Raw genomic sequence first — 25,475 nt, 5'->3', positions numbered from 1 at the left:
AGATTTTAGGATAAATAGTATTACTCTAAAATAATGCGTTTAGTAGACACTTGTTGGAATGAGGCACAAAGTCATACTTTCGGATTATTAAATTACACAGGGCAGCAGAATCTGCAAGTAATGATTTTCATATTTGCAGATAAGTGTGATACACTTATGCACTTTGCTTCATTAATTACACATAAACTTGAATTTTATTAGGTAAACGGAAAAAAGAAACAACTACCTAATCATCATATTATGTTTAAAAGATTTTTTTTTAAAGAAAACAGTCATGAATGGACTATAATTGCCTACTTTTTTCCCCTTTGTCAGGGAAAGAAGGATACATGTTTTCATTGTGCATTGTTATTCAGCTCACCTAAACCAAGATCTTGGATAGGGTTTGAGGAATTCAGGACTGGAGACTGGGATGGGTTTCATTTAATAATTCCCTCAAGCCAAAGAGGTTTTTGTAACCAGTCTCACTTTGTAAACTATAGTTCTCCCTTCTTACCTGCAGCTATAGAACATTCCAGGCTTCCTTTTGTTTGAGGCCATCCCAGCCTTTTGAAAACCCATTATGGCAATTTCTCCCCCAAAGAATCCCTGCATTAATGTAAACAAAGAGCATTCAAGTGTGGGCCTCTGCAGCATACTACAAAGAAATCCCCTCAGGAGCCAGGGAGCCTCTGGTCTGGGACAGGTGCAATTACAGTGATAACATCAGAGAGCCAGCATTACCTCCACTGCAGTCCTCTCTCCCACACTGGAGAATGTGAGGCTCGCACTATGGAATGCAGCTACCTTGCACTGTCCTTTGCTTCCTTTACATTTTTTGTGCACATTAGTTTACTTTCATTTTCTCCTCAGTCTGTGTTCTTCCTCCCCTCTAACCTCTAACACCCTTGTCTGTCTTTACATAAACTCATTCATGTTTTTTCCCCCTCTGTTTCTCTCTCTCGTGCATGAACACATGTTCATATATTCACCCCTATTTAGTGTTGTTTGTAAAGCAGAATTTGTTCTAGTGGGATGGAAATCAAGTGAAGGGAAATCACGCTGTTACTGTGCAGCTGTTGATTGTGCCCCCACACCCCACCCTCTTTATTGACTGTGAGCCCCGAACAAGACAGATGCTCAGTTTGTATGCTTCCAGCATTTTCTACATCCATCTTCCTTCCAGGAATTCCTGATTACTGCAGTATTTGTTTGATTGTAGTGAGTGAGTGCCTCCTGTTTGTTCAATGCGATGTCCTTGAAGTCAGTGCATCCATCCAAAATGTCCCTGGCTGAAACATCCTGTGGCTGGTTTGCTATCTATGAAGTTGAAAAATGTCCACTTAATCCAAGAAGGCTCTCAGGAGATTTAAACGCCCTTCTTATTACATGGAAGTGCAAACAGAAGCTGGAAAGAGGTTTTGTTCTTTGAAAAGGTGTGGTGCTTAACTTAGACTTAGAGCCAGTGTAAATTAGTATTCATCCACTTTAAATTGATGGAAATGCACCAGGCTAAAGAAAGCAACAAAAAGCACAAAAAGGGACACGAAGCGAAAGATAGACAAGTCGTCACAAACCATCACATTAGAGACGGATGAAAAAGAGCATGTTTTTAGGTGAGGTGACAGTTAATCAACATTTCCCTTTCCTCCCTCCTGGCCCCCATGTAGCACATCGACATTCAAGGACCTGGAGGGGAACAGTCTGAAGGACAGCGGCCATGAGGAGAGCGACCAGACCGACAGCGAACATGATGTCCAGAGGGGACACTATGTTGACACGGCTGTCAATGACGTGCTGAACATGACTGTTCCTCCTAATGTTTGCCAGCTGCCAGACCAAGGTAAGAAAATCTGTGTCTGTTTGTGTTTATGTGTGTGTGCACTGTGTGTGTTTAGAGGATTGCTACATCGTTTGGGATGTGTTTCAAGTTTCAAGATAAGACCAATGTGTATTTTTGTGTGCCACTGAGACTGTTTTTATGCTACCGGAGCATCTTTTAAGATGCATTTGCCCATTGGAAGTCTCAAATGTGCAAGTATATGAATAACATCACAGGTTTTTTTTGTCTTTGATGTTAGTACAGCTAATGTGAGGGATCTCTGACGGCAAAGGCTACCCTTTGATACAGGCTTAGCCAACGTTATTGACTGATAGTAGCCATGTCTGCTGTTGAGGATGAGCTGACTTCAGATGTGCTTGAATGGCAGCAATTAGGCTCATAAAGGTAGAAGGTGGATCTACATATCTCCATGTGCCCTCATCCATTATTCAATTGGATCATTTAGCAAGGAATTAATGTTGATGTTTCATTTCTGACTCACCATTTAAAAAGAGATCCGCTTGGTTGGCAGAAGTCAGTGTAAGGGTCATGTTCATTCTTAACTACTGCCAGTCAGACTGAGGTAGAGAGTGGGTCAGTTAGAGGGAGATAGGGGGAAAAAAAGCAGGATATAGCTGTCTGGGAGTCCAGGATGTTACTATATGCACCTGAGGGTATTTAAAGTCCTCAAAGGAAGCACTACACGCACAGGTGCAATGGCAGCGCAAGAGTCAGTGTGTGAAACACTGCAGATATTTTAGGATAACCCCCATTAGGAATTTCATTCATAGTGAGGAGGAAAGAGTGGACATTTGAGGACACTCTTATAGATATCCTTTGCATCGGAACTTTAGGTTTGCACCGTGCCCCAAATTGGAAACTGATGCCAAATTTAGGTTTTCCTTCCTCATTTAACGTTGACATAATTTTAGTTCTTTTTTTCTAACACTGTCCTACTAAGGCTGTGTACTTTCTCACTACTCTACTTTCTTCTTTCGTAGCTTCATATAGTGAAAAAATTTTAATGAGCAAGAGATAACGAAAAGGAATACGACTTTATAAAAAAAGCGCAAAGAAATGAAGATTATGTGATTTTTTTTTATAAATTATTTATCTATTCTGTCTATTTTTGTCAGTGGACTGTGAAGTGTGTGGGTGTGGTTGAAAAAGCGGCAATGGATATCTGTAGGCTCGTTCCTGTCTGGTTCCTGGCATATCTAACTAACGAGTTTCACTGTTGATATTGTTCGACTGGGTAATAATAACATTAGTCAGCCCACATTTTACGTTGTTCAAGAATGGAGTCGTGCGCGTGGATATGCCTTCCTGGCTGGTAGTTCACACCTTGTAATGACTTAGCCGAGAAATACATAGGGTCAGGAAGTATGATGACCAGAGAATCAGCTTGTGCTGGGTGTTACCCTGGTGGCATCAGACGATAATGAACAGTGAAAAGCGAATCTGCTGACTATTGGTTGTCAGCTGTAATTACTTCAGAACCTGCAAAAAATTCCTGGGTCTCTAAAAAGTGCTTGCTGACGGGTCTTCTAGTAGTGGGATCTCATTATTGGAGACAATTAGAAGTAATGTACATGAAGAATATTACGAGTGAGGAGAGCTCTCTGAGGCAGATCTTTTTTCATTAACACCACCAATGATTGTATCTGTTTCAGCAAAATGGATACATGCCTCCTGAATTTGTAATTCAGCACCACATAGCCGGTAAACAGAACAACAGGCTATTTCACAGTGTCTGTCCTTTCCTTTGACCAGAACAAATAGATGATAATGAGGTTGCTGTTTGGAATTACAATTTGATGGTTTGGTTTTTCTTTATTTATTTCTTTATTTTATTATTAATTTAATCGCTTTTAGCTCCAGACTCACGTTTGGCCTCTGATTTTTCTTTAGCGACAACAAAATACCTCAGTGGAATCTATTTTCCCATTGCTTTTGGTAGTCATTCTGCAGCAGTGGTCACACCACAAAGTAATGAGAGGGCGGTTATAACTATTAAATAAATTGGGCAAAGATCGCATGCGGAAATGTAATGACATTCCAAATGAAATCATCTTTCTATTGCAATCTCAACGGTCTAATTACATGGGTAAAGGGCATGGTAAGATGACATTATGGGCTGGTTCGCCATGATGCATGGTCCTGTCTCTCCTGGCGTATCAGGATTTGACAATATCTTCTTGTTTTTTGTTGTTGTTGTTTCTCAGGAGAAGGCCAGCTTTTTCGTTTTCACGCTTTTTTATCCCCTTCTGCTTAAAGTGTCTTGAGTACAAAGGCAGAAAGGTTTATACAATATAGAAGTAGTTGAGCTCATCTGTTTTAATTGACAAAAATGGACACTATCTGCCAGTTTTGGTGAGTGAGTGGAGGGAATTTTCAGAAAACAAATAGGCATGTTCACTAAACACCCCGCTGTTTAGATGTCTTCTGGGAGTAACTGTGTTGTATAGTGCACCTCTCCTGCCAGCGAAAGCACAAAACAAGTTGAGAGACTACAATTGCCAAAGGACAACAACACGCACAAGCTGAGGAGAGAAGAAGCTTGTTTTTTGTGTGTTTTTTATTGTTCTGTTTTCTTGTGTTGATAAGCGCTGAGAACAAAAGGAAGCCGAAACGGGAAGGGAGGTAGGGTTAAACTCTCGGGCTTTTACAGTGCAAATGTTTACTATTCCCAGTGTCATGTAAAGATGTTGTTTGCCCAGGAGACAATCTGTTACGGTTACACAACGACCCTGCATCCATGTCATCTTGTTGACTTTCATGCGGGAATCCATTCGTGTGATGAGATTCAGCTGCTAACTAGCCCGGCACCATATCAATGCGGGCATTTTTCCCACCTAAAGCAATTTAGGAGTTTCATATTTGGCTTTTGTCCATCTGTTGTATGCCTTTTTTGTCAGTAATGCCTTTTCAACAACATTATTCATTGTTCCTGCACGAGCCAATACCAAGGTAACTTTGAGCGAAGTGCTTGTGAAGAGACTTTCGACTTAAATCTGAGTGAATTTGTTGAATCCCTGCCAAGAATCTAAAAAGACGTGTGTATGTACTCTTTTGAAAACCTGACCTTAACTATCCTCACCCAGTGGATTAGATTAAGGAAGTATCTGAAGAACAAATTACATTAAATCTCTTAAAATCTATAAAGGAAGAGATATCTTTAACATGTAATGCTCCCCTCGTATCTGCCAATAGAATAGAAATGAATGATATCGCTGCAACTATAAATTGAGAAGAGCAGCTATATAAAGTGAATTCTTCGTTATCTTTATAGGCATGTCTGTGAAGTTGGGGGGATTTGGTTGAAATGTGCGACATGCTAGCTTTAGCTCTGTAGAACTATTAGTGTCAAGGGAGAAGCAAAGGAGACGACTCTAAAGGAGCTGTGACAAAGGGAGCTTAATCTATTTTTTTGACATCCTTTGATTGTCATAGCTCACATTTTAATTCACATGGATATGGATGAGCCATGGATTTCAAGGATTAAGATTCATGTAATGTTAAATCGCTCGAGTTATCTCTGCGGGAGGGAATGGTGGGGGCATGATGTCATTTTACAGTGTCCGATCTGTGCCTTTAGATTTTTGTGATCTCAGTTTTGGAATTGTATCCAGGTCAACGTGTAAGTGTTCTTCAAATAAAATCACTTTCTCTTGGCTTATTAGACTCAAAGGGATCTAAGACTGCTCAATTAGCCAGAGCAGGGAACAGGCCTCTTTTATTTCTGACATATTCCTTGGCCTCCACCTCCAGAGAATATCTCTCATCTATCTGTTAGCTCCCTGTGGGTGTGTGCCTGAAGCTGGAACCCAGGAATGGAAGCCCCCTCCGTGGGCTGCAAAATTCTCCATATTCCCTTCTTCCATCAGCAGATCCACAGGGTTTCACTGTTCCTAATTGATTTCAGCTCCCCCCCCCACTTTTTCTTTTGCTTTTTTTCTCTCCCTCCATATGTCTCTCCATCTTTTTTTCTCTTCTGTTTCCATCTACTGACTGCAAACATCTCCAACCCACATCTCCCAACTTTGTGCCAGTCAAGCAGTTCCCTTTCCCTGTTGAATTAAAGAAAGAGTAAAGGCATCTCACATGTTCCTGCTGCAAACTTGCCCTAAATTCACCACGGGAACATTTCTAGTTTGCAGTTCTCTGATCTACTAACGAAAATGCTGACAGGTGTCAGAATCAGGAAGGCAACAGGAACAGGGCTGTGCTGACAACACGAGAAGGGGAGAGCGAGCCAGAGTCTGTGTGTGAGGGAGACAGAGATTGAGAGATGAGCTGAGAGTCTAGTAAGCAGTCTTAGCGAGAGAAAATAAAAAGAGGAAAAGAAGAAACAATCTCTGTGACAGGTGGGAATGATTTTTTTCCCTTTCTCTCACTCCAAGGTAACTGTGTACGTGCCAGAGGATTTGACTGATTCTCAAACAACATTTGATTGAATTAAGCATCAAAATCCTTGTTGTGATTCAGGCTGGCAATGACACGTGTTGCGTTATGATACTTTACGATCAGATTAACATATAAACTCTATACTGGGACCATCCATTTTGATTTGGATTTGTCTAATCTAATGTGGAACCAGTGGAGGTAAAATGGCTGACAGTGACAAAGAGCTCAGAGCATTACAAGCATTAAGGAAGATAGAGTGCAAACACACTGCATGCTCAAGCACACCAGAGAATGCTTGCAAGCAGGTGTAGTGAACTCTGTAATGAACAACCTGGATGTAGATTTTTGCCTGCGAGCTGTGGAGAATTAAAGAAAAAAGATAGAAATAAAATGTAATTTCATGCTGTGTCCATCTGGGCTTAAATTTCTTTCTATTTTTTTTTTTATCTTGTTTACGTCGCTGAATAAAATTCGGTGACTGTGAAGTCTTGGCTCTGTCACATTGAAATTACACCTAATAATGTAAAACAGCTGCCTAATTTTTGCGTGTCGTTAAAAAAAAGGTCTGAGGATTTTCTTTTCTTTTCTTTCTGTATCACACTGTGAAGAAGAGTCTCCTTCTGTACAGAAAACACTGCTCTTATTTGTCCTCTAATTTAAAAGAAATCCTGAGGCCTAAACCACCCCAACAATTTATATAAAAACAGCGAAGACACCCAAAGAGGAATTTAAGAAAATGTGGTGCTTTTTGTAAAATTTCTGCGAGCAAAATTACCTCTAGCTGCTCTTTCTCAGCTACTGCAGACACAAACAAAAAGGGCATGCAAAGGATCTTAATTTCCACCATCAACTGCAAACATATAGTAATGTTATAATACTATAATGGCATCCCCTGAACCTACACTCTGCCAAAGCTCTCCTGAATATACCCAGTGTATTTAATCAGCTCAAGAGGGGACTGCTTATCTCTTTGCACTTGTCATGGATAGCGTATTGAACATATCAGAGAGAGAAATGGGAATAGTTCATTATTTTCTAGGGCTCACAATGAGCCTGATGTATCTCATTGCAGGCCCTCCACTGACAGCTCATTTTCTAGACAATCCTGGCATTCAGTTCACAACGCGGCAGGGCAAGAGAGAGAGACAGAGAGAGAGGGGGGAGAGAGAGGGAGGAAACACAGAGGCAGAGAGAAAATAGGGCTCCGGATCTCCATTGCTTATTCATGATGCTGTGGCATGCTAGGTGTGTTAATAATCTCCGCAGAAACCAAGTGAATCACCGTTGTTTGTTGAACACCTAGCAAAGCTGGGCCCCAATCGACAGCAGATGGGAAAACAGGGGGATCAGGATGATCCCAGACAGAGGGAGGGAGATTAAGAACAGGTAATGTGCAGAAGTTGATGGGGGCCGAGTGTGTAATAAAGAGAGAGGAGAGAGTACCTGAATTTTAAACCTGTTCGAGAGTGTGTGCACAGTGTATTGAGTGTGTGTGAGGCTGCAAGTGTGTGTCTTTAAAGGTTAATCAGGGAAAGAATGGGAACAAGAGAGAGGGAGAGGAGGGAGAAAGATAAAGAGATGGCACAAGAGTGAAATACTAGAAGTTTGGGGGAAATAGAGTGAATTGCAAGATGCAGAGCTGTGGTGTGTGTGTCTCCAGTCTACCTGCTTTTTTGTGGCTCTCACTGATTCTGGTCCTTGTTTGAGGAACCGAGGCAGCAGCCATTTTTACAGCCGCAATATTGTCTTTATAATTCTCTGAGATCACCACATGCCATAACCTCTCCTGCAATGCAAGCCATTTTAAACACTGTGTTAAAACAGGGGGCTGTATGACTAAACAACTGCAGCCTCATTTGTGCTAAAATGAAATATAATTGTAAAAACTCAATTGCCAATTGATCGATTTGATGTTATTAAGTATGATTAATCATTTTATAATTATATAACTAGAATTAAAACATTTCACACCTTCGATCTTTCTCGAGGGTCACATCAACACTCCGCTCATTACGTCACTTTTTGTTGTTTCTACGATGTAATAATAATATTAAAAATTAAGATAACACCCATTTTTTCATTTATCTTTTTCAGTATCTTTAGAAGTGAATTGAATCCTTCCTGGATTTAAAAAACATCCATTTGTGGTGCTCTTTGTAAGGGGCACATAAGCTAAAATAAAAAAAAAACCTCTAAGGCCTTGAGAATAAAGGCATTTAATTTTTACATAAAAATAGAGTGCTTTGGAGGGTTTTTTTTTTTTTTTTTTGATGTTTTAGCTTATTGTTGTATCTTTATTTTGACACGTTTTTGTGATTTTCTCCCAAGGGGTTGGGTGATCACTATCTCACCTTATTTTCATGTAAAGTCAACTCAGCAAAACAAAGAGCCCTCTTTGCACGTTTCACCCACAACCCCCGCCACAGTATAATGCAACAAATGCAAAATGTAATTTCTCCTTGAAATGCACTCATTTACATATCCTTTAAATGTACTCAGTTTCCAATTTCCATGGTTGCTGCGTGTTTTTGTAAAGAGTTACCTGCAAAGTAAAAGTTATTGTCACTTCTTCACAAGGGCAACGGTGACATTTCAACAACTGACCGCTGACAAAGCTCTCGAGATGTTATGGAAATTTGTCAGGAAAATAAGCGATTTTACTTTAGAGCAGCAAAATCTGTAGAGAGTAGAGCTGTTAATATTAATATTTAACAAAGAGGCCTTTTTTAAAAAACCTTTCCAAGTGATTGTTGTGGTAGACGTAAAGACATTATGACAAAGTGCCCCCCAGGGATTTGATGACTAAACCTCCCCAAGTAAAGTAAAGTAAAAGTTTATTTCTATAGCACCTTTCAAGACAAAGATCACAAAGTGCATCACAAAGAAATACCAAGGCACAAGTCACATTTTTGATTAACCAAGTCTTAATCATGGCACTGTCATGTCATAAAATAGAAGTGGACCGCCATTTATACCACTCATAGTATGACAGAGTATGTTTTATACTTAAGGAACTTTAAGCATTTTTAGTCTTTTGTTGTGATCATTGATGTTTTTTTTCATTTACTTAAATGTAAGGACCTGTTGCACCGTGCTGTCTCACTTGCAATGATAAATTAATGGGACTAGCATACCATGTTTTAACACTTGATGCCCAGCACTGCGGTAAATATCCTTATTGTGAAATTTAGTGGAAATAAGGGCGAGGGATTACTGTGTTAACCCTACTGGCTGCTGGTCAGCTGAAAGGTTTATGTTGGGGGGGATGCATTCCCAGCTGATTAGCCATTGTTGTGTGTTGTGTCGGGAATGCAGTTTGTTTGAGTAAGTTCGATACCGGAAGCATTCTACACTTTGTTTAGAAAACAGCTGATACTATAATTCTGCAGCAGAGCCTGATCCTCTGTTGACAACATGAGGTCCTATCATGAGCCCACAAAAGTCCTTTGAAAGCATGACTTACCACAGCTTTGCTGCTGAAATTGTATGACTCCAGTCTGATACTTTGTTGAGTAAACAGCCTGATGAGGACATACTATACACATAGACAAACTCAAAGGAGCCTTGATGTGTGGCTGGAAGTGGGCAGGATAGTCACAGAGTGACTGCCAAAGCAAGGCTTGTATTACAGGGATCCCAGGATATCAGACACCAGGCGGCCTGTGCTCCCTCCAGGCAGGGCAGAGTCTGGCAGCCGGCCCATAGCCCAGATAGCTATAATCAGCTCCATTACCTGTAGCACTGACTTCCATTTAGGAGCCCTCATAGTGGAACTATGGCTTCACTGCGGGGATTAAGGATGCTGAGAAATTTAGGAAAAGTACAAATAGCATGCAGTTGCACATGCTATATCTACACCTGCTGCTGCAAACACGTATATTGTACACACAGGAACACATTCATAACTGCGCGCCACACAAACGTGTAGTGAATGGAGGGAGATTTTCTGGGCTTTAAGTGTCTTGGCACGAGGCCTTTCTTTTATCTTCTCCCTGTGTGAAAGGAAAGATTAAGAATATATTCTGCTCTGTTTAAGGGGAAAATCAGCTGTCTTTTGACAAGTACATTGTAGCCCGCAGTTTTCTGTCCAGAATACAAAGAGACATTTATCACTGCAGCTGGGGTAAGGGAGGAAGAGAGAGAGGGGGGGTCTCCTGTGCTGCAGCGATGTGCATTTCTTTTTTTAACCCCTATTACTTCCTTTCTGTGGGAAAAAAACACTGCACTTCCATCCTCCTTAATCCATTTGAGATTTCATCTGTTTTATTTTTCTTTCATTTCACTGTCTACCCCCGATGCCTTTGTCTTCTCCATCCTGATTTTTATCTTAGTTCTCATCACCTTCTTTCTCCTGACAATATTATAGCTCAGATGGAATATGTAGTGGTAATATGTAAAGTTATGTCGTCCTTCTCGGTCGTGGCAACAAAAGGTTACTACCTCAGGCAGAGTGCCATAATATTTCCATAGTTTGCTCTCCTCATGTATATTCAGCGAGAATGATTTATTCTGTAACATTTTACTTTTAGAAATGCAGGATTTCTCTTCTCGAGACTTTGCATATACTGTAAAACAACACAGAAGATTGTGCGCACTGGATTTGTACTCTAAAAGTAGTTAAGCAGAGGTTAAAGGGAAGTCATAGAAAACCAGCACTATCATTACTATCTTTCATTTACCAATTAGTGTCAGTGTTCCCCTCTCTGTCCCCGAGATGACCTTGCAGAGATGAGCTCAGTGTGTTGTAATTGAACATTTTGAGTCAGCCTCAACAGTGGTAGGTACTGTGCGGCTGCTAGTAGCCCTGAATATAAACTATTGATGAAAGAGGGAGATCAGAGTAATGGAGAGGGGGAAGTTGCTGAGATATGTGTGGATCCCCCAGCCCCTTCTTGGCCACCAGGTTCCACAATGCCTTGCAGGCATTTTGTCTTTCGACACGTCTTCATAATCCTCTGTGCTCTGTTTATTTCTGACTTAGTGAATTAACACGCACCTTAGTAATTTTAGTCATTCAGATTAAAAAAGCATATATTACTGCTTATCTTAAAGGGGTCTTCTGCGCTGAGTGAGGATCAAATTTTAGAGCACATAACCTGAACATCACATTGAATTTAATCTGAGTTACTCTGGCATGCACACCCTGGATTCACTCTGCTTGGACTTAGTTCACTGGTGAGAAAGGTCAAGAACTGAACTGACTCAGAGCGGTGTTTCTCCGTTGTGGTGTAGCTGGTGGTGGTGGATAATCAAATTAAGTAAATTTATCAGCATTATAAAAAAAAAAAACAGTCACAAAGGCCCTCTATTTTTGTATTGTGCCGCTAATAAGATATTTCCTTAAGGCTACCACATATCTTTCTGGGCATTAACCTAATTATCATTTCACATTAGTATATTATGTAAAATCAGGTTAGCGCGAAACATGTAAATACTGGAGTAACTGTTAACATTAATCTGCTTAGTTTCAGAGATAGGGTTTATAATATAAAGAAAAATGCTTGTGATAAATTCCAGGAGGTTTTTTTATGTTGTTCCTTTTATGTATAATTGAATGAGAGAGAAAATTCGCTCAGTGGCTGCATCTTGGCAGCCAAATTTGAGTTTTTATACCACTCTGTACCCCACCTCTTTAAAGGGGAGGATAAAAGGTAATGAGAGAGGTCGGTTGTTATGTTTAATGGCAGACAGGAATGTCCCAGAATGGCTTTTTTTAGTGATGTGCCTCTTCTCATGCGGTCCTCGTTAAGGATGAGTTCCGAATGCACGGAGAGGACAGCGAGGGGACCACGGCCGTATACTGCACGACCACCCGAGATGCAGCGGGGGGTCTCAGGCTCCTTTGTGTGTTCTCCAGCTCATCTTAGAAATCCAGTGCTCGTCTGTATTCAGCTCACATCAGCATCAGAAAATAAATAAAGCAAGCAATCAGGCCATGACCTCTTATACCCACAGTGCTTAGAGACCCCCCACTAATACCACCCTTCCTCCCCCTCCTTCCCCTCTGTTCCACTTTACATAGGTTTAACTACCTTGGATTTGCAACTGAATGTCAAGCTTGGTGTTTGGCTTTACCACAGGGCAAGTTGTTCCTCAGCTGTCTCTAGAGAAAAGGAACTCAAAGATGGAGAGGAGCAGGGGAATTGGATCTTTGACACCTGTCACTTCCACTCTGCTGCACCTTGCTCTCTTGCCACACATAAGGACTTTTCATGTCACAGCTCAGCATGTTATCATGAGTGGGCACAGGGGCTGAGAAATCCAATTACTAGCACTGTGTCAGGCCCCTGCTATCATCCTTATGTATGCTATAGTCATGTTCCTTAAATCAGAAAAGATGTGCTTATTAGCTCTTTCTCTTTTCTTCAGGCCAGTCTTCCACCTCCATTTCAATCTGTGTCTTAGATACAAGCTGTAGCTTTCCTCGTGGACTGCCTCACCAGTGTCACTCCTCTATACAGTGTAGCACTGGGTGGGTGGCTAATGCTACAGACATTGGTTCTGACTGTCTTATATTAAGTGGTATCATGGTGCAAAGCTCACTGTGGTGGATAATGGAGAACCTGGGAGAGAATCAGAATGCCTCCCAGATGCCAAACAGATTGGCCTTTGTGACAGAGAAATGGAAGTGCATTAGAAAGTGTTAGAAGGCCTCCTTCGTGCGTTTCCTCTACCCAGTAGGTGGAAATCTAATGCATCTCAACACAGTGGAGACCTTGCTGTGTTTGTCTTATTTCTTTTATTTGCTGCTAAGTGATGTTGACGATCCAGGTGGAGAAAATTGTGTAATTATTTTTTTTATTTGTTTTTTTTCCCAAGTCGTGACCTGCTTTTCTCCGTGGTGACCCACCTCCTCTTACTGTATTAATAACCTGCCCATAACACTACATACTGTCCTATTTTGCAAAATGTGTTTTTTTTCCTTTCTTCCTTTTTTTTTTAAAGGAAGGAAAAATTTGAAAACACAAGAACATGAGAGAGCAGGAATCATGCTGGTACTTCTATGACAAGATAAAATGGAATATAAAACAGTCCTGGCTAGCGTAATGTGGCTTCACATTCAGTCAAGTTCACTTTATATTAATTATGTAAGGCCAGTCTTTTGAGGCAAAGCAGAAGCTCACAGAGGGAGAGGAAATCCAAGATATTGGTTTTCTGCCCGGTGTGCCATCCCCAGTTGTTTGGATACATTGACAAGTGTTGAAGGATAGGGGGCATTTCAGATGGCTAAAAGAAATAACACTTAAGAGGTGAAACAGTAATCTTTTCTCACTGTGAGAAATGTTTGCACCGAAAATAATAACAATAATAAGTAAATAAAAATAGAGTTAGAATCCTTGATATTTGTGAAAAAAGAAATGAATTGGACTTCCTATTCACTAAAAGCCCCATAGCACACAAAGCAATGTTTTCTGTTTTGCAGTGTACTATTACCTTGACATTAGCGCTTTATCTTTTCTCTTACGTGGAACCATTACTTTTTTATTAGACTGATATTTTGGTTTCCTTGAAGAATATTTAATTGTCAGCCATAGATCGCAGTGACATCTGTTTTTACCTTACAGATTGGACAAAATATAATAATAGTCCAGAGTGCTTCTATCCTTAAGCCGACTCTCCAACTCTCTTTCTCCTCTCCATCCCCACTCACCACGTACAGTAGCTTTCATCTATGCTCCAACCCCATTCATTGATGTAATTTAAGAGTGTGCCCCTTTGCTTCTCCCAGACTCAAGGGTGTAGGAGCAAATTAGCTCGCTAGCTCGGTCAAGCTTAAACACAGAAATGCTGCATTTGTTCCAGTGTATTTAAAGATGTCCTCTGCAGATGTATTGTAGGGGAAACGAGCCAAGCAGACAGAGGCAGGCAGGCAGGCGGTCTGGCTGGCTGGCATTGTGGAGTGGGCAGTTTGCAACAGGGACGCTGGCAGCCTGCTGTGCTGAGTTTGAGGGGCGTATTATATTGTTGTTGGGGGCATTCAGCGCCTGAGTACAGGTTAATTTGAAGCTCGTCATTAGAAGAGCAATTTAGCTGCTCAGACTTTACAAGGCCAAAATTCGCCGTGCGATTTTTGCAAAGTGCATCACGTCATGGTAAAACACTCTATTTAAATGCATACACTTGCCGATGCAGTCGCTTTACAAAGAGATCTTTTAATCATTCATTTGGATTGCGTTGCTTCTTGTTTGTAAGTTAAAAAAAAACAAACACAAATATTGTAATTCTGAATCATGCTACCTGCTTTTTGAAAGTCGGGATCCAAAAGAACTGAGAATAGTACATACTAACAATTCTTACAATTTCTCTTGGTAATAGAAAAATATGGTAATAATAAAGTGAAGCTTTTTAAATGCTTTACAGTGCTTTTCCAATTAAGGAAAACTGCAGTTTTGTTGCTGGCACCTTTGAAAGATTCCTTCATGCTTGAGCTCCCCCTGCCACCAAATGCTTTTTCAATTGGAAATACATCAAATTATGTGAATGAGATGAGCCCAAGTTTAAGATTAATTTCGACTTTAATTGCATTTTTATATATTTTAAAATAATCATCCATTTAAAACACTTCTAATCCAGAGATGAAATTTCTCTGATGAAATTCATCACCGAATTATATCCCTGATTAGTTTTTCTGTTTTTTTTTCCTTGGGAAAGTTATATGTCCACAAAATTATCCAATTTACTTCACTAAAGTTATTAAGCTGATTTCTTTTTTCCTATGACAGTGTTATGGTTGGCATCATTATCTCGCAGAAGAAGAACCACGTGTATAGTACAAATTTTTTTATCATCTGTTCACTGTACAGAATTAGGGAAATATATAATTAAAATCCAATCTGCTTTCAGTAACCTTTCAGTATCTGAAATGCAACTGGAATTTTAAAGTCCAAGTGCTGTATTTATTTATTTATATAGTTCTTTAACAATAATGCCAATTAGCCCTAAGGATGGTGGATTGATTAAAACAGCAAAACCTGAACAGAATAATTTTGGGATATGGATATCATAATGATATGAATTTTAGTGTTCACTTAGTGTCATCATATGTTGTATGAATTGGCACTGTGGCTGAAGAGTGGGGTACTTTTCTGCCAGACACGATCCTGGCCTTCTTTTTATGGAATTCTGTGAACATGTAAGTGTATTGTTCTGGTGATGGAGCCTGTGTTAAGAATCTTTTTACTGCCTCTTTAACACAGTACAGCTGTGTACAACTAGGCTTAGCTCTTTATGCCCTTCTGTCTGGGTTAAATCTAGTCCAGAGTGCCTGTTGAGAGAGTTAAATGGTCACTGGCTCATGTAATATATGAAAACCAGGGCATAAATTCTGATGTCTGTTCAAACAAGACCTGAACACTGTAAATCATGCCCCTTCAAATGTTCTTTATGTCATGACCCGAGCCAAGGTTAATACTTTCAGAGCCTTTAAAACTGTTCCTGAGACACTGCAACCTCTAGGAGCCAGCTATGGTAGGAGTAGGCCACAATAAGGTGAGACAATTCTCTCAGCAAAATAGTATTTGTTGCCAGGGCATGGAAACCAGCCCACCCACGTATGTCATAATGACAACCAGTTCACATCGTTTCCACTACATCAAGCAGTCCATTGGCTAGTGGTCCTGCTTTTGAACAAAACACTGCTCTGCGATGACATAGTGATTTATAAAACAGCATAGCGATCACTTTTTTCATCCCGCTGCTGTTACACAGCTGTTAAACAGATGCCGTTTGTACCAATTTAGAGGCTAGTGCATTGTTTGTCAACACCACTTTGGAAATTCATTCTTTATACCCATACCCATTATAGAAAGCTCTAGCTTTGCTGGATGGGCCAGCAGCAAGGGAAGTGAGCATACGGTGGAAGTAAAAATTTGCAGAATTTGGCACGTACTGTTGCTAGCATTTAGAACAATTATTGACAAGCATTTCCAAAGAAAAGAAAGTGTAAGACTGGCTGAAAATGAAGTTAACTTGCCATTTTACATCAGGTTTTTGGGAAGACATAAGTAGGCCTGGTAGTAGTGACAAGCTGTCAGACACTCAGTGCAGCGCGGGATGTATTAGGCAGTGAATGTGTTCTTGATAAATTGACTGCTACTAATGCTCAGAAATAGAACGACGGCCCTATGAACCCCAGGCTTCGACAGTCATAAGACAGTACTAACAAGGCCACACAGTGTGTCTAATTTTCTTGACAATTAATATTTGACCGGCAGAACTGAAGGAATTCTGAACAGATAGGCAGAAATTAGAGAAAGGTTTTTGGGTGAAGGATTCATTTAATTACATCAACGTATATGAGACAGTAGAACTGATTAGATGAAAGAGCAAGACAAAAGGAGGGGACGCATAAAGGATGGCCTTGTGCAGGGAGCTGTGAGGGATGAATTAGACGGTTTCGGGGGGTGGGGGGGGATAGCTTGATGTGACTGAACCAGATGCTGTAGGGAGAAGGAGAGGACTCGATGCTGTGCAGAGAATGATGGCTTACGTGGCGCAGTAAGGGTGCCCCTCTACTGTTTGTAAAAACAAGACCATCACACTCCATCTTGCTGCTCCCGCAGGAGCCAAGCCTCAAGGCTGATTTATGGCCCACAGACTGAATTGGCTGGCTGGGATGACAGCAGTGCTTGGACTCTCCCTTGTGAGTAGTGTAGGAGGCTGCTTGGCCAAGCCTCAGCCTCAGCTGGCCGTAGAACTGTCCTTTGCTGTAGTTAGGACAGACTAGATGTTAAGCTCTATTTGTTGTGTTAGAATCGGAGAGAACCAAACCTGTTAGTTCTTGAGCATATTTTGAACTCTGAGCACTAACCAACCACAGACAGGCACCGTCTTTTCTGTTCGTGCAGTATTTTTTTCTCTCCCTTGTGATACTTTCATCAGCTTTTGCATTACAGGCTCCATCAAGACTCTGTAGTAACAATTTAGATTTAATCATGCTTTGCCATGTGACTGCCAGGATGGAAAATTAATATGGAGAGCAATTAGAAAACAGCCCTCTCATTGTTAAAGATACTGTGGCATACCAAGATGAGACCAGAAAGGTGGACATTTTAGCTGCAAATGAAAAGCTTTAAATGAAAACACACACACACGACAAGAAATTTTGACTCCTTAGGGCTTCGATCATGTTTATAACTTATGAGTCGATTTTGGGATTTTACACCTGTACTCTCAACCAGAAATGAAAAGGGGCACGTAGCATAATGGCAGTGTTGTTGTGTGCTGTTTGATCTTTTCAGACTATTTGGTAGCGTTGTTACTGAATATTTAATGGGGATTAATATCAAAGACAATAAGGTAACAACAGAAAAACAAGCAAAAGAAATCAAAGGGAATTGGTAAAGTCTGTGGAGGCCATAAGTAAAGCATAGCGAGGTTTAAATTAGTCGACATTATTTCCTTTCATAACAGTTACATCACAGGAAGCTGTGATACTGTCTGGATGTCTGTTGAGTAGCATCTGTTTTCATAAGACCATCACTTGAAATGCATTGTTTCTTCTGCATCAAAAATGTCAGCATATAGAGGAAGTACAAACAAAAGTAGTTTAAGCCACAAGTGGCACTCTTAGTAAGATGATTTATCATACCATACTGCTGTTACTGCACTGCCGTTCATAATTCTTTTTAGGGTTTATCATCCTGTAAAACCAAACTGACTGAATCGTGTCATACTGCAATTCCCAGTTGTCTTGTGGTAGTCAAACTAAGAAATACAGAATTATGATTTTGTCACCTGAATCTGGTTCATATCTACTCAACCCTGTCTCTGGCCCTCCAAACTGGTATTCTCTGCTTTGCCGCTGCTTACGCTGATTTTACAGGATTACATCATCATTTTCTACCTTGAGGCTGTGTGCGCTACTTTTGGAGGGATAAGCGTTTGCGTTTTCCAAGTCAGGCTCTGTGCGTACAGCCAAACAGGACGCAGAATAGCTGGCGAAAGCTCAGGGAATTATACAGGGAGGCGTCTCGCTCAGTGAACGCATCCCTTCCCTTTTGTGTCAGTGGATTTTAGTCTTTTTGCTGATTCTTCTTTTCTTGCTACATTAGCAACAAACAAATAGCACCTGCAGCTGCATAACATGAAGGGATCATTATACGCAGTGCACAAGGGTAAACTGAGCAATGAGCTTGTCAGGATGTGGGATTCCCTCGCTGAAACTGAAGATCTGTCTGCTGTAAGCTGAAGTTCAGACACCTTCATCTGATTGAGTCAAATAGACAGGACAGAATCGGCTGCCGGCAGGTAACAGATGCAAGATGAAATGGAAGGAAACATGTGTTTTTCACCCTGTGTTGATGCAAATTGGTGCTATAACTACAAACAGAAAAAACATGGAGCACTATCAGGAGACTTTAGGTTTTGCACATGTTTTTTTTTTTATTTCATATTTTCAATTCTATATATAAAGTCCTTTCTACTACCTTGGAGTCAACATTAGAGTGCAGCATGTTTGATATAATAGTAGTGTTGTGATCTTGATACATGATTAGATTTGTACTTTATTACCATTATATTGCACAATATTTTAAATGAACAAAACACACACACACACACACACACACACACACACACACACACACACACACACACACAAAAAGATGCAGCCCAGCCTGAACCTCCTGGTGGAGCTCCCTTCGTAATTAATTTTGTGGATCGGAAATGCTCCCAATGACATCCTTCTCTGTTCTGTACTCTAAATCTGTTCCTGGAGCTGATTGGCAAGCTTATTTTCCTGATAACTTTGAATACACATGCACAGCAGGAGGGCCTTTACTGTCTTCTCTTCTGTACTTGTTGACTTCTAAATCTAAGCAGTGCTGTAAAAGCCTTTAATTCATCTCCTACCATACACAAGCTTGTTTTTTTCTTATCTTTTAATGGGAGGAGATTACGTTTTGTTAAAGGTCGATGGCCTGTCACTTTTTTCATTTAAATTTTGTCTCCTCCAGTTTTTGGGGCCTTTTAGAGCAACATCTGCGTTTTATGAAGCTGCGAGGAAAGGCAGGATGTGTGAGTGTTAATAGCACTTGGCTTTCATAACAATGTCATTTACAACCCAGTTGCTCGCTCATAGACCCCTAAAGGAAAGGAGAGAAATGGCATTCACTGCATTTGCACGCACGGCGCAGTAGAGAGCATACAACTTGTGTATGTTTCTTTGTGCCTCAAGGCTTTTCACGCCTTAGAAAGTGCTTTAGGCTATAGAAATAAGCCAAAGTGTTTAGAGGAAATTGAATTCATTACCGAGATACTTGTAAATTTTTAATCAATGCAGCAAAAGATCTACTTTGTCAAACATGCCAAACAAGAATTTTGGTGAGATTTCAGATTGCTAAATATAGAGCTCAACTTTTGAATGAATGTAAAACAAAAGTTTTCAATAAGAGCACTAAATGCTCATGTGAACAATTATCTTTCTAAATATGCTTTACATTGCCTCTTCGAGCTTAAAAAAAAAAAACGCCCTAATACGTCTTTTAATTTTCCCCTTTTTAAAATATTTTAGCAATCAAAATAAAAATAATTTAAAAAATGCTTTTTAAAGTGCCGTTACAGGTAAAGCAGTTACGCGGGTCTAAAAAGGCTTTGAAATGGTGCTTTTTTTATGTTTATTTATTTTTCTATTCATCATCCTCTATTATGTTCTTGGTACCTGGGAAAAAAACCTTTCTGTTGTGATTGCATTATTACATCCTGATTGGATATGTTTAAACAAAACCCCCAACTCAATGCCTTTTGTCTCCCTGATTGCTGCCATTGCGGTTTCTTGGACCAATCAGCATTCATTGTAATTTCCATAGATGCAGGACTATAACTAGTGGGAAATATTCAGTTTTCACACATTATTGCTTCTTGGCCTCATCAAATGAGCTTAGATGTATGGTAATTAAATAAAGCAGCCTCATTATGCCTGTTACGTATAATTTGGATAGTATTGCGTAATAATAATTCAAAAATGCATTTTACATATTATTAAATTGTGTGTACTTAAATTGTTACTGTGAAGTATAGTTCAGATGGTTCTAACAAAGACAACGGGATTTCGTTATCCACATTCATTTGAGAGAATGTCATGTTAGTGCATGTCAGCCTGTGCACAATTAGACAGACATGATGAGAGAAATCCTCTTCTGTCATATGGACATTGGTAACTCATGGCTTGCGATTTCGGTGCCCATAGGCGATGATTCCTTCACAATTTTAAGACAGCTCATGATATCCCTAACATACTCATTCAGTTATTCCATGACATGGTAACCGGTCATATCTGTCAGTCTCATCAGATTATACTTTATGAGAGACAACTCTGGCATATCTGCTCCTGAAAAGCCTGTCTCCAGTCTTTAAATATCGATCCCCGGGGCCTTAGCAGAGGTGCCTCTCATGAGTACAGAAAAGAAGAGAGAAAAACAGATCATTAGTGATTTTAATTAGGTGATCTGTCAAGCTGCGATTGCCAGATGTAAGTGTATGCATTTGGGTCGATCGCAATCCCTCTCACGATCCCTTCTTGTCACCTTGGGCCTCTGAAAAGTAGGATGGCTCTTGCTTAGAGTAAAACAAGCAGTAGGGGAGAAAAGAAATATGTCACTGTGCATGTGTGTGGCAGGTTCCTTCCTAAGAAGCAGGTGGGGGGTTTGGTTTCATATCGAGATTTAGGAAAAATGAGTTTTGTTTGAAATTTTCCAAAAAATATCAACGTTCTGGTGCTAAAGCTAGAAATGTGACACCATGAACATTTTCTAAATGAAATTGACAGAGGACAAACAAAATTATGTGTACATGAGATTTCTGAGTACTGCTCTTTGGACTGTTAAAGAACAAACAAGAATTAAAGCATTTGAGTTTGAGAGACTTCGGCTCCTTTTGTTGTTATAATGATGCAGAAATGTTCTTAAATGTTTTTCCATCAACACAACAAAATGCAGAAGATGCAGTTATACAGACTCAGACAAATCTTTTTTTCACTTCAGCGTTAAACATCATTACATATTTATAACCCGGCGCCAGATGACAGAAACAAAGAGGGAGAGAGATATGAACCGTGCAGCGGCACCGCAACTCGTCTGGTGTCTTTGTGAGATATCTGATTGCAATGTTTAAACCTGCCTTTCATCTAATGTTGCTACAGAAAACTCAATTATACAACAGCTGCAAATGGACTTTTGATTTAACAATTCATAATTTAATTGGCATATTAGACGTGCCCCTAACATCCAGCCCTAGTTATCATGGAGTAGTGTTAAAGGGAGTGTAATATTGAGCTCATGTAGATTGCAAAAAAATCATTTAGTAATGCTTAACTTTGTATTTTTAAACTGAGTTTTCATGTGTTTTTCAAGTCAATTCTGACATACTTAAATCATAAGGGGATTATCAGAATAAAGACGAAAATCAATTAACTTTAAGAACAAATATAACAATTAGGTTGTCTCTTTATTTCCCCACAGATCCCAGTGAGGGCTTTCACTGCCAAGATGAGTGTCGGATCCTAGGCCACTCTGACCGCTGCTGGATGCCTCGCGTTACAGTCCCAGCACGCGCCAAGTCACCCGAGCACGCTCGTAACGTCATCGCTTTGTCTATCGAGGCGACCACAGTGGACGTGCCACACTATGAGGATGGCACAACAAAGAGGACTTTTGCCACCTTTGGCAAGGATGGGTCTGAAGATGTGGAACGAGGAGACATAAAGGGAAAGCGGACTCAGGAGTCTCAGGTGTGTAGCCCCAAGGCCAATGGAGGGGCTGTTCGTGAAGCTGGCAATGGGCGGGAGGCGGCCAGTCCCATCACTTCCCCTGTGCACCTGAAGAGCCCAATGTCCAAGCCGTCATCTGCCTACAACACGCTTAAATGCCGTGACGCAGAGCGAATCGCCAACCACAGCCTGCTGCGGCAGCCGGAGGGGAAGGACAGTGAGCCGGCTGTAAGGGAGATCAACACACTTCTCCACGATGGCCGAGACAAGGAATCCCCCAGCAGCAAGCGCCTGAAGGACATTGTGCTTTAGCAAGCTTCTCTGTGACACACACCAACATGTATACACACATCCAGTGTAAACTCACATATATATACCCCGCAATAGCTGTGTATACACAGAAGAAAATCTGGCTGTGGCAGTAGAGAGACACACCCATTTGCAGTATACAAAATTCAAAAACCAGCCTGGGCTGAAGATAAACTGATGTATGCTGCAGCTAGTTGTGTGCTCAGGCCCAGGTAGTGGATGTGGCTTCGTTGTAGTCGCAGTACTTTTTCCTTGTTTGCTTTTTGTTCAGATTTCTTTCTATCAGCCTGCGATGAGTGGACAGGCAGGTTACTGCTGACTGCATGGACACGGCCAGTGGAGCTCTCCAGCCCTCGACCCAAAGCAGGACTTTACATGTTTGGACACCTGAGGTGCCAGTTCATACGTACAGTTATGCCTTTTGAACTACTTTTGTATCACGAACTGATATTTGCCTTCTTTGGTTTTGCAGTCTGTTTTAGCTGCCAAAATCGCTCTTTGTTCCTTTGTATAGAGTTCTGTCACTGTAATAAACAAAAACAAATACACACAGGATTCATCCAAAAATATCATCAATTTACTCCTTCAGAAGTTTTCAGTGCATTCAGGAGAAGGAAGGTGAGGCCTCCCGGTCTCATGTCTTCCTATCCCTGACAAATAAGAGAAACTTTCTCTGCATATCCCTGAGGACATCCTCGTGTCATCAGACTGTGAGGTCCTTACAGTATTTATATTTTATCACGGATGGAGCTGATTGAACTCTCATTGTCTGCCAAGCTGCTCTGACTGCAGGAAGTGGGACAGACAGATACTTGTGATCAAATTGCGTTGTATGAAACAAAAAAAAGACTTTCTGCTTTTGAAATCTCCTGTGCCCAACCTTGATTGTAGCCAGTGGAGCACAAATTAGAACTTTGTGCTTTGGTCTTGTACTTTTTTTGACTTTTGACTATGGGGCTAGGATAGAAGGGATCGTCACTCATGTCTTGCTATGTGAAACTCTGTATAGGGTTTACTATTATCATTTTTAATAACCTGTTGTTATGTGACAATCCCTTTAATGTTTTGTTTCAAGAGAAAAAAAATGAATAAACATTGGTGTTCAACTGAAGCTACAGTAGCGTTTGTTACACAAACACAAAAATAAAAAAAAACATATATGCCAAAATATATTTTATAAATAATTTAAAATGTATAATGAGAATATTTAATGCTGTGTAGTTATTTTATGAGTAAGTTATACTTGAAATTAACTTGCTTTTCGTTCATTTGTCTTTTGCTTTTATATTGAACCGGATTTGTTTTGGGTTTTTTTTTTTTTGTTTATGTTCAAAACTTGGATTATTTTTTTGTTTACTGTGTGATCCCTGGCAACTGTTGACTTGCAGTCTACCTTGTTGTAAAGAGTTTCTTATTGGTCAGTTCTTGTGCCATCCAGTTTCTGTGTGGGCTACCAGAAAATGTAAAAAGACAAAAAAAATTACATAAAACAACAACGACAAAAAAAAAAAAAGCGATTTCAGCACCAACATTAGTGTGTCAGTTCAATGAGCTTAGAGTGAGATAGCAAAAGAAACCAAAAAAGATGCAAACACAACCTTAATGATTGCAGGATGTTGCTTCATCTTAGTATCAAAGGAGGAAGAACAGCTTCCAGTGTTCTCCAGGCTGTAACGAGGTTCCACCTATTTTATCTGTGTAATAGGTTGGCTTTCCTATATGGCCCAATCACGTGGAAAAAAAAAAGACTTTTCCAACTTCAGATGAGGGCATTGTGATGTGCAGATTAGCTTTACTCAGCACTGCTGTCACCCTGTACCATCTGTGTTCTCCTGATCTCAAAGCTAAGGTTGAGACCACAGTGGCATAAACAGGGCTCTCCCTTACTATGAGCACCACACAACAGACTGGGTGGAATCATGCGAGAGGGAACTAAGGTCTTGGAAGAACCGTGTTGCACATCAGCAATGTGGTTTTATGTTGCTTTGCAGTAAACTATGTACAATGTGGAAAAATATGAATGAAAATGGACAAATTGCATACAACAAACTAGATCTCTGTAGCTGAATGTTTTGCTGGTCTCACCCATGGCTTCTGGCAACATGAAAATCGGAATAATCACTGAATGTATACAGCAGCTTATAATTAAACTATTAAATGTTCTCTGCTTTGTTTTCTTGTTTTTACTCGACACCGGGGAAATTTCGGGTTGAACTGAAATTTGAATCCACTGCTTCTTAACAACCATTGTGTCTTTGTGTACTGAAAGAAGTTCTCAAGTCATCACTAGGATTAAATTTAGTGTAGGGGCAGTTAGATAGCTGAAATTTATCCATCACAGTGCTGCCTAAATAAGTATAGTACTGTGCAAAAGGATTGAGCCACTTCCCCTTTTTTTATTTTGCTGAGCTTTCTCATAATTTCTTTGGGAATAGTTTTTCAAAAGCTTTTCTTTTGTTTCCTTCTGTGTCAAGATTACACCATACCGCTTCAATAATGTTGAGATCTGGCTCTGAGGCCAGTCCGTGACTGATAGTGTTCCATTGTGTGTTTTTCTATCCAGGTATACATTCACTGCATTGGCAGCAGTGTGTTCAGTATCATTGTCATGCTGAAAAATGAAGCCACTGTCAATCAGAAACTTTCCAGGTGGTATTGCATGGTGGATCCAAATTTGACAGTACTTCTTTATGTTCAGAATTCCATCAATTTTGACAAGATCCCCAATACCATGACAGAGCTTCCACTGTACGTGTACCGTACCCTGTTCTCCTGTTTCCCTTTCTTAAGAACAGCTTCTTGACAGCCACGCTTCCACTGAGACTATTTCTGAGACCATCTGGCCCTTCTCGACTGAAGAGCCAGATGCATTTCTCAGGGCCTGTGTCACTCTCTCAGATACTGCTGTAGATACTTTTTAGCCCTGCTACTTCTTCTTTTGTCATCCACTTGCCCTGTTTCCTCAGTTGGTTTAAGGACACACTGGACATGCCCACATGTGCCAAGTTTTCAGCTAATAGCTTTTTGTAAAACTGTGATATTTTTGGCATTTTTCATAGATTCAGCTAAAGAAATGAGAAGAAATTTTGTTTTTGCAATAGTTTTTGATAGAAGCAAATGACCTAAAGAATCTATTTAAAATAGGTTCTTTGCTAGTTAGTCTGATATGTGTGGACATACCACTGGTTCATCTTTTCTATTTAGGTTTCTTTTTTTATGCTTGAATGATTCATATGTCAAACTGGTCAGTGT

General features: G+C 40.3%; 1 protein-coding gene across 6 annotated transcripts in view; it reads left to right on the top strand.

Annotated features, from left to right (window-relative positions):
* Positions 1-24,385, top strand: part of pcdh19 (protocadherin 19) — a 52,290-nt gene extending 27,905 nt beyond the window's left edge. For 4 of the 6 annotated variants that reach the window (XM_063494488.1, XM_063494486.1, XM_063494487.1 and 1 more), the window contains exons 4-5: positions 1,650-1,822; positions 21,667-24,385. In XM_063494488.1, the coding sequence (XP_063350558.1) occupies positions 1,650-1,822; positions 21,667-22,226 (733 nt within the window). In that variant the 3' untranslated portion in view covers positions 22,227-24,385. Of the gene's footprint in view, positions 1-1,638; positions 1,823-21,666 lie in introns of all 6 variants that reach the window. The other 2 variants (XM_063494485.1, XM_063494483.1) reach the window with 1 other exon arrangement.
* The last annotated feature ends 1,090 nt before the right edge of the window (positions 24,386-25,475 follow it).

The sequence above is a fragment of the Pelmatolapia mariae genome, linkage group LG2 (genome assembly GCF_036321145.2).
Source record: "Pelmatolapia mariae isolate MD_Pm_ZW linkage group LG2, Pm_UMD_F_2, whole genome shotgun sequence".
Lineage (NCBI taxonomy): Eukaryota > Metazoa > Chordata > Actinopteri > Cichliformes > Cichlidae > Pelmatolapia > Pelmatolapia mariae.
The sequence above is the reverse complement of the archived record's forward strand: the minus strand, read 5'-3'. Positions and strand labels throughout refer to the sequence as shown.